Genomic DNA, 9,478 nt, shown 5'->3' with positions numbered 1-9,478 from the left:
CGTCGTTGTTGTCGTCGTTGTTGTCGTCGTTGACTCGCGATACGCGGCAGGGAAAATAAAGGGAAAAAGAAGAAAAACGTATAACGAAGTGAAAGAATTTACCTGTAGGCAGGTAACGTTTGCGCAGAAAAACGGCGCAAATTTGCCACCGCAACGTTGTCCCTGACACTCGTCGCACATTTGATCGTCCAGAACGTATGGTTTGACTTCGACCTAAATAAAATAAACGAGTAATAGTTGTAAACGATGGAATCGGTTAGACCGAAAATACCGCTCGGAGTGGCTACTTACTCTCTTGTCTATGTCGCCGTGTTGTAACTGAACGAATCTCGCCGATATGGCAGCTATGTAGCTTTGTTGATTACTGAAAGCGACCCTGCCGGCTCCTTTCGGATACTTGAGCTCGGGATCGGTATCGATACCGGCGTAACACACGCCTCCGTAGAGTCGATCCATGATCATCGCCAACTCGACGGCTTTCAACGGCCGTGGAACACCACCGACGAACACCGTCTTTCGTGGATCCAGCGGCATCGAAGCGTCCAGCACGAAATCCGCGTCGCTCAGTCGCCACGGTCGAATTTGCACCGGCTTGTCTTTGGTCGTTGGCGAGCTCACGCATAGATACAATTTCTCCTCGTCTTGAATGCACGCGTCGATCAATTGTTGCACGGACGCTTCGTCCTATCGTCAACGAAAACATTCCAGTTAATATATCTCTTTATTCGTTACTCGAGATTCTAATTAACCATCTCGGCGATTTTCGACTATCGATACACGATCGTGTCGATCTTTTGTTGCTTTTGTACTATTTTGTTGCTTCGTGGTATCGCGTACGTAAAACAAGCAAATCGAATTCCATCTTTCGTAGTAGCCAAACTGCCGGTTTATTATTACTCGGAGCATAACACAGCGAGAGTTTCTCGCTTACCTGGAAAAGCAAGAAAGCGTAGCCCTTCGGTGGAAAGTAGGATTTGCTCTCCGCTTTGTGGGGCCAGTCGACGACCAACGATCCGAAACGACGGAAACTGGCTTTGATTTCCTCTGAAACCGGACGACAACGAGCAGTTAGAAAAACGTTCGTCGACCCGTTAAACCGTACGACGATTCGCCAACGGATATACACGAACGGATGGAAGAAGCGAATCACGGAACAAAAAGCTTACCTTCGTCGATGTCCGGTGGCAGACCACCGACAAACACCTTCCTAGAGAAGCGTTCTCCGGTCTCGCTACCTTGACTGTGAGGACTGCTCCGACTCGGGGAGGAAAGCGGTGCGGTCTGAGAGCCGGTTATGCCGCTACCGACGCCGACTCCAACCCCGACGCCGACACCGACACCAACTCCAACGCCAACTCCGACTCCGACACCGACGCCAACACCGACGCCATCGAGCTGACTCGCCGCGTTCGGATCTTCTAGCAGCGTGCCGCTCTGATCCTCCAGACTTGGAAAGAACGGCGATTTGCCTGCAACCATAGACGCACTACGTTTATCCCTCGTTATTTTCGTTTCTTTCGACCACTATTTTTAAGCCGAGGAACGTCGAATCTTAACTGTTCGATCGTATTGACCGACATAATCTTCGAGCCACTAATTAGAAATTAGCCCGCTAATTAGAAATTAAAAGGAGAAAAACTATTTCGTTTGAAACGTCGCGTCTCTTCTCTTTTCCGTTTGATATCGACCACCACGATCGCGCGATCGAGCCAAGCTTCCTGCAACGTTCGTTTCGTTCGCCGCTTTCGTCCAACTTTTCATCTCGAGAAAACGCGAATACGAACCGTAGAGCTTTCGCTCCGAAAATAGATCGATGCTCTTGGATTCGCGTTGGACTGCGTGAAATATAAAGGGTCGAGGAGTATTTGCGATCGTCATAACCTGGATATCATTGAGCGTCATCGCATAGCGACGATTCTTACGCATAGACATGGCAACAAGACGGTTAGGAGAAATCGGGGCCGATGCCACGCGTAATTTCCGATCGATCCGAGAAAAACTCACTGTATCTTCTTCTGACCGGGAATCTCGCTCTTCTAACGAACGTCGCCATTGCTAGCGGCGAATTCTCGTTTCGATAACGAATGCAAAATAGTCGGGCAAACGTAACCGCTTGTTTCTTGCTGTCGCGAAAAGAGAAAACAGAAAACGGACAAAGCGTACGCGCAGTCGAGCGGAACAATCGAGTCTTATTGTTCGATCTTCATCTATCTTTTTCATTTGCCGGCAAGATCGATAGTTTCACGCCAAACTATCCGCTTCCAGGCGGACGTATAGCTCGAAAAATAAGTCGATCGTCGTTTGTCCGAGGAATCGGCTTTCCGATAGAATCGCAACGATTCTTTGCTCGGTAGGTGGATAAGAGAGGACACATGGTGTCCATCGTGCTGCCTCGCCCACCCCTTCGGTTTTACCCGTTCCCGGTTTGGTGCAGTATCGATTACTCGAGCCAGCTCTGCAAGGGCCTCCAACAGCACCCGGTTCTTAGGATCTCCTGTCCTAATCAACCTGGCTCACAGCGGTATATCCTACGCGCAACTTGCCATTTTATTTGTTTATTAACGGATTAAAGAATCCAAGATCGTACATATAGACACGAAGATCAAAGGAGGGGAACGCGAGTGTATTTAAGTATATTTCGGCGGATTTACCGATTCCAATGTGATTTTACGATCGAACGAGATAAGTTCGAGACGGCGGGAACGAAAGTAAAGACAGCCGGTTAAATTCAGAGACGAGAATCGACGAAAGACATTTTGTAGAAGTCAATGGCGTAATTATTATAAGACGAATGATTTTTTAATATCTTGGACGTTCTACCAGCATTACGACGAGCGATATTCGAGAGATTGATCCCCCAATTACCGGAATTAGGTTAAAATTGCCGAGTTTAATGCGACTAACGTAGAAAACGAATAAACGTACGCGATTATTTTTCAACGACTCGTAGAAACGAAAACAGGAAGTAAAATTTAATCGACGCGTTTCGAGCACGAGATCGCGTAACCGGCACACGCGCACGCGGCGCGACCTATCGATTAGAAGATTTTAAGTCGCGAGTCCTCCTTTTTCTACTAACTCCGGTTTATCCGATTCCTCGTCGATCATCCGTTGACTCTGACAGCAGGTTTGATCGCGGAGGGTAAAACGTTTCGTTTTCGACGCATTTTCGAGGGATCGGGACACGAGCGCGATACGCTCGCCTGCCCTGCAAATCGTAGAACGATGTCACGCGAGTTAGGGGAACACCGGGGACCGCGTCCCTTGCCCTTCTATTCTTCTTCCGAGTGATACGTACCTACGTACGTATACGCCACGAGGGTTAATCTTTTTTAACAGCTTTTATCGCTAAACCGCGAGCAAACGCATCGATTCTGTCCAAGCAAAGGGCCGAGTTTCCTTCTCCGTTGCACGCGCATTTTTCTCCTATTTCTTTTTTATCGCTTTTCGTCGTCTCTTCGTCTCTCTTTCGCTCTTTCTTCCTCCAGCTCATAATCTCGCTTGTACGATACGTACAAGTCCAGAAAGTCGTCGTACGCTTTATAAGAAGTTTATTCTTATCAAAATAAAGTGTCAGATTTTTAAGAAGATATAACGCGTGACGCAAAGATAAACGTGACTTACGACGCATCGCAATCTTGAAAATTCAGTGAAAAAATGTTTCACGCGTCGGTGAAACGTCGGCAGATCGACGTTTTATTCGACAAATAAATTGTATTATAAAAAAAGGGGAATGGCGAGAGAGAAGAACGGCGCAAGGTGTTTCAAGTAGCCCACGGAGAAGGGAAATAAATTGATCCACGCGTGTGATCGCGATACGTCTATATGCACGAAGTATAGACACAAGATACGAGACACGAGACACGAGACACGAAACACGAGACACGAGTCGCGAGGGTTCCAGATCGAGGGAGGCGAACGATGGCGACCGGTTCGCCGTAGAATAATCTGTGCGGATAATCGCAGCCTTATTACCAGGCACTGCGCCTATGCCGTGCTCGTGTTCGTGCTCGTGCTCTCACCCTCGCGCTCCACCCTCTGGCACGCATTATTTCGGAAAACACGGCAAGACGCGGCCATTGACTGAAATTATATTTATTCGATTGGTCGATAGTCGCAGAGTAAGAGCTTTCCTAGAAAACAGACGTTCCATGTCTATAAAAGAGAATGGTCGAGCGTGGCGAAAACGTTCTCGACGATGCGAGTAATTTGTGACGATTCGTTTAAACGCGATAACACTGCCATATTTAGCGGATCGCTCGTACTCGCTGCTCACACTGTGTCTTATTAAATATTCCACGTGCTGCGTAGAAACACGCGCATCAACGTAAAAGAACGAGGTACGCGATTACAGCGAAGAGTCAACGATTCTTTCTTCACTCCGATGTATCGTAATTCGTCGATTCCGATCACTCGCCGTAATCGATCGACCGATGAAGCGACAGGCTGAAAATTAAATGGCGAAATTAAACGATTGTCTAAACAAAAAAGAAGAGAACTTGTCTTCTGTAGGAAAAATAACACGTCGGTTAGAAAGCACGCGCGAGAAGCCGCTCTTGCTTTCAAAATTAGCTAAGAAAATAGATAATGGAAACGTAGTTTTCCGTGTTCGTAAGAACGGTCGTTAGAGAGGGGGGGGGGGGGGGGGGAGAAGATGTGGAAAACGTCGAGGCTCGTAGCACGTGTAGCAAAATTGAAACAAGGGGCGATGTTTTCGTTCGGTTGTACAGCAACAGTAATGGGGAACATCCCTCTAACGCACGCCGTCGACGCTAGGAGGTTCTATGGATCAATATTACAGGTAGCGCTGCCCCCCTGTGCCCGTTCCACCTACGTTCTCCCTTCCATTCGTCAGCCTTTACACGCTACACCGATACCTTAGCTTTGGCAGGTAACCAAGGTGCGAGCTTCGTTCTACATTCCTGGCCAAATATATCAAACGCAGCGTGCGTATTTCAGAATCGGGAGAGTGATGGCGAAGTCGCGCAACTCGTCGACATCTCCACGCCGTGACCAAGCTTGCGACGGACACGTTCGACGACGTGTCGACGAATCGTTTTGTTTGCGTTTCGCGGTCGTGTCGCTAACGAAACGACCCGCATTCGAGAACGCGGTGAAAAAGAAACGGGTGTGCGCGAAAGCTAGCCGAGGTGAACGACCTTCTATAGCCACCGCCTCTTTACTGCACCCCATCGTCGGTAAACAGTTCCCCTTATGCTTGTTTCGTGCTTTCCTGGTCTTTCGGCGTCGACTCGTCGTAAGCCAGCGTTTCTCTTTTCCTTCCTTCCTTCCTGCTCTTCCTCTTCTTTTTCTTCCTCTTCCTTTTCTCCTTTACATTTTCTCCTTTACTTTTCTCGCGGAGACGCGCACCCATTGGCACGTAAGCTGCAACATGTACAGAGGAGACGCAGGAATCGCGCTAACCTACCGCTCCAATAGCGCAACGACACGATGATGCGTCGCAGCTGATAAAGCTTGCGCGTTTGCACGATACTTTCCGCGAATAAATCAAGTATGCGTGACGAACGCAAGTACCGAAAGAGATCGGATTTTCCTATAAATTCTGTATAAATAAACGTTCGATAAAGGGGTTTCGGTAACAGGCTACGAATTGTTTCCAATTGGCTCTACCGTGGCAACGACCGCGTTTATAATAACGCTGTAGCGCCGCGTGATCGTAGAAAACGTCAACGGAAATTTCGAATCTGAGAGACCCATATTATTCTGCCTTTGAATACCAACGTTGTTTTCGTTTACAAGGTCTAGAGGCAAACGAACGCGGGACAGATTGTTATTGCCGTTATCTGTAATCTTCAACCAGAATTACATAAGAACTTAAACTTTTTTATGCTAATGTCCGTCGATATAGATGTACGAACGTGGACAGTCGAATCGTTATCCGATGATATGCGATCGGCGTAAGAGTATCGAGCGAGTGACGATTATAACTGGCGTACGCTATCTCTTGTACTTGTACGAATTCTAATACACCGACTATTACAAATTCATGCACTCGTCGCATTATTAAATACAACGACACGTTTAATCCACCTCGACGCTTTGTCAGATAGACATCGCGTGGCTAGAGACGGTCTCGTATCGTTACAACGTACGTTCGGCCAGCTTTTCCGGGTCTAACTACTTTTGGAGGCGCGAGGAAAAGAACAGACGCGCAATCGTTTATTGGGCAACCAAACCCTGCTCGTTTCGACGAGGGAGCTGACAAATAGACAGTTGGTCACGCGACGTGACGAATTTTTTTACGAGTCGTATGCAAATGCACGGCGGCACGTGTTCTAAGCGCATTTGCGCGATAAACGACTCTCCTCTGCCAGCATGATTTTCCATTTCGATACGAGCTTCATAAATTTCGGAACGTCAGCCGGCTCGTCCGGGAATATCCTTTGTCGTAATTTCTTGGAATCCTCGTCCCATACGTCGTTCCGTGTTTCTATTTGAATTGTTCGGCGATGGAAATTATTTGGAGAGCTATCGAGACGTAACGACGATCGCTGTGAAATTGGCAAAAACGGGCAGCATCGTAGGAGAACGAAGACACGGACACGCGAGGCATCTGACTCGATTCGTGGAGCGAAAGGGGAAAAGTCGAATAGACGAGAAGAGCAGGGATTACCGTAATAATCGTTCATTGTTGGGAGAACATAACGAATGTTGTTTCATGAACGATGCCTGGCCATTCTTCTCTCATCGCGTTCTTCCCAGCCTGCTACGGAGTGCCGCTGCTACGGTCGAATTCCTAGCAAAGATACGCTCCCCCTTCTTATTTGGGCAATGGATTTAATTTTAGATAAGCTCGGAAGGATTTTATTCTTCCGGCGGTCGAAGTCGATTCAAACGGGTCGCCAAGAGATACGTACTCGCTATGTATTGTCTGCAAAGATCCATCGAGAAATCCTCCGATACTCTTCGTCGTGATGAATTTCCTAGGTATCGTGATTATAAAACTCTATATCGTAATTTTCGTATCGCGATATACTCTTGGCGATTCTCCTTCGTTTCGGCGACCTCCGGATAACGGTGAGACAAGCAGCGATAGAACGCGAACATTCTATGAGATCTTATCGGAGGAAAATGGAGAATTAATTACTGGAAGAAGGAGATCGATCGATTAGTCTGGCGAAAGGACAAGAATCGAAGCTGCTGGAGGAAATGGGAACGCGTGCGAGCGTAACGCAACGGACGCACGATGCGCGGCGATAATGGTAATCGGGGAGAAAGCAGCAATTAAAACGTTACTAGGGGCGCCACGTTTTCGCACTTCTCTTTTCGCGGTCTCTCGGCTGTCTAGCCTACCCTGCGTCTCCCTTTCTTCCACCCTTTTTTTCGTCTGCTCCCCACCACCTTTACCTATGTCGCTAACCCTTCCTTTCCTTTCCCTTCTCCTGTCCCTTGCCCCTTGCCCCCTCGCAGCCTTCATAACCATTTTCGAGGTTTCCATTTGCCAGCGCAACTTATAAAAATTTGCAATTATGGGCTTATTAACGACTTAGAAAATCCTGCGAATTAACGAGCGCGCGTCTCAAGAGCCAGTAACTTTACGACAGCCCTCTTGCATTCTCGTTCCGTCGACCTCGACGGCTTGTCGTCTCTCTGCCTCGTACGCCACTCTGCCCTCGCCGCTTCTTCGCCCTCCGCCGCCACTCTCTCCCACTCTCCTTCGACTTCTCCTCTTCCTCCTACCGCTTGGTCGCCGTTCGTCAACCCCATAGACCGCGATCTAACCATCCCAAGAGAGAAGTACAGAGACGCGCTAGAGGGTGAGCACGCCGACTGTGAAATTGCTCGAGGTACATAGAAACCTCGTCTAGCTACGTGTACACCTAGGGGAAACGTTAAGGCATAGAGATATATATATATATATATATATATATATATATATATATATATATATATAAAACATCACTGATGCGACGATTATTCGACCAACGATACAACAGCGTAATAATAGCACAATGGAAAAATGATAGATTCTCAGTTGAGATGGAGCGTAGCAAGGTGAAATCAATCCGTCGTAAATTTCGTCCGAGTGGCTTCGCTCTCTCCGTGTTGCGAGTATTTCCGTGCGTATTGGCCAACAATCGAATAAAAGTATATTCTCGACGCTCGAAAGTACAAACGTAACGTCCGTCGGTGTAGAATTCGTCGACAAACCCGAGCTCGTGGTTATCGGTAGCGCTTGAGAAGCCTTGACGCGTATCGCTGCTTCTATGAAACACGCGACGCCAACAAATCGCAAGATTCTCCTCCTTTTCGCGTATCTCGCGTTAACTTCTTTCCATATCGTCGGTCTGTCCCGCAAGTAAAATAGACGAGTACGACAAAAGCGTAGAAATCTGGAACTTCGATGTTGGTTTCTCTCCTCTCGTTGGTTTTACGCCTCTCGTCCTTCTTCTTCGTATTTTTACGCTGGATAATCGCTTCGCGAGAGACGACGATTCGTCGTGTCGTAAAACGCACGATGCTTACCGGCGCGAGAAATTTTCAATTAATCAGCTATACTTCAAAAGCGCGTTAAAGCAAAGACATTAACGACGATACGGATTTAAAAGCGACGTAATCGAACGTTGGAAACTCGGCGCGATGCGATATTGCGAATCGTACCGTGTATAATTCAACAAAGAAAGGGAACGCATGGAACGCCTGCTGCACTCTTGACCTTTCCAAAGTCTTGTGCAAGCGAGGCTGCGGAACGTCTCGCCACGTTTCCAGGAGGCAACGCGAAGAATTCGACTCGCAAACAAAGAAGAAAGCTAAAAGAGATCAGGAAACGCAGTTATCGCGTGTTTGTCGACCGTCGTTGAAAACGATTTTGTTCCATGCTTCGAGTCGTACAGTTGATTCGCAACAGTACAGGATGGCGGAACCGGTGTTACGGCAGAACGATAAAATTTTACGAATTTCCAAAGCTGAATTTCCGAACCTTTTTTCGTCGTAACGATGTATATTTAAAGCTTGTTTTCGTTCTTGATCACCCGTTGTCTCTCAACGTCGAACGCGAAAGTGCTCTTGATACGAGACGCGTCTTACAACGCGTTAAGGCAGGTCTTGAAAACAGGTCTCCCCGGTCTCTCTCTCTCTCTCTCTGTTCTTCTCTCTCTTCTCCGTCTCCTTGTTGCACCGTGTTTCGCGACACGCTTAAACTCCGATCGAAGGGTTCAAACTCTATAAAATAAAGCGATCCATCTTCGCGACGCGCTTGCAAAGGATAGTGAAAACCTTGACGAACTGCGGACAGCTATCTAGTAAAAAACGAAAGTATGTTATAACTACGATTGTCGCGTGGACATCGCTCGTAGAAGGACCCGCGAGTTTTCGAAACCACAGTTTTTTCTCAAAACGCCGGTTTTCGATACCTGAAAAATATCTTATCGTGCGCTCGAAATATTTGCAGCAACGCCTCGGACAGCCGTATTTTACGAATATGTAACCATATGTTGGCAGTACGCAGTAACAGTAC

The 9,478-nt window shown here is 47.5% G+C and overlaps 1 protein-coding gene across 2 annotated transcripts in view; it reads right to left on the bottom strand.

Moving 5' to 3' along the window:
* The window catches only part of LOC126873999 (cytoplasmic polyadenylation element-binding protein 2-like), a 64,440-nt gene that overhangs the window by 12,680 nt on the left and 42,282 nt on the right, over positions 1–9,478 (bottom strand). For both annotated transcript variants that reach the window (XM_050635513.1, XM_050635514.1), the window contains exons 5-8: positions 1,167–1,469; positions 932–1,044; positions 292–684; positions 103–213 (exon numbers count right to left, since the gene is read on the bottom strand). In XM_050635513.1, the coding sequence (XP_050491470.1) occupies positions 103–213; positions 292–684; positions 932–1,044; positions 1,167–1,469 (920 nt within the window). The remainder of the gene's footprint in view (positions 1–102; positions 214–291; positions 685–931; positions 1,045–1,166; positions 1,470–9,478) is intronic.

The sequence above is a fragment of the Bombus huntii genome, chromosome 15, assembly GCF_024542735.1.
Source record: "Bombus huntii isolate Logan2020A chromosome 15, iyBomHunt1.1, whole genome shotgun sequence".
Lineage (NCBI taxonomy): Eukaryota > Metazoa > Arthropoda > Insecta > Hymenoptera > Apidae > Bombus > Bombus huntii.
This window is presented reverse-complemented; position numbering and strand designations above follow the sequence as displayed.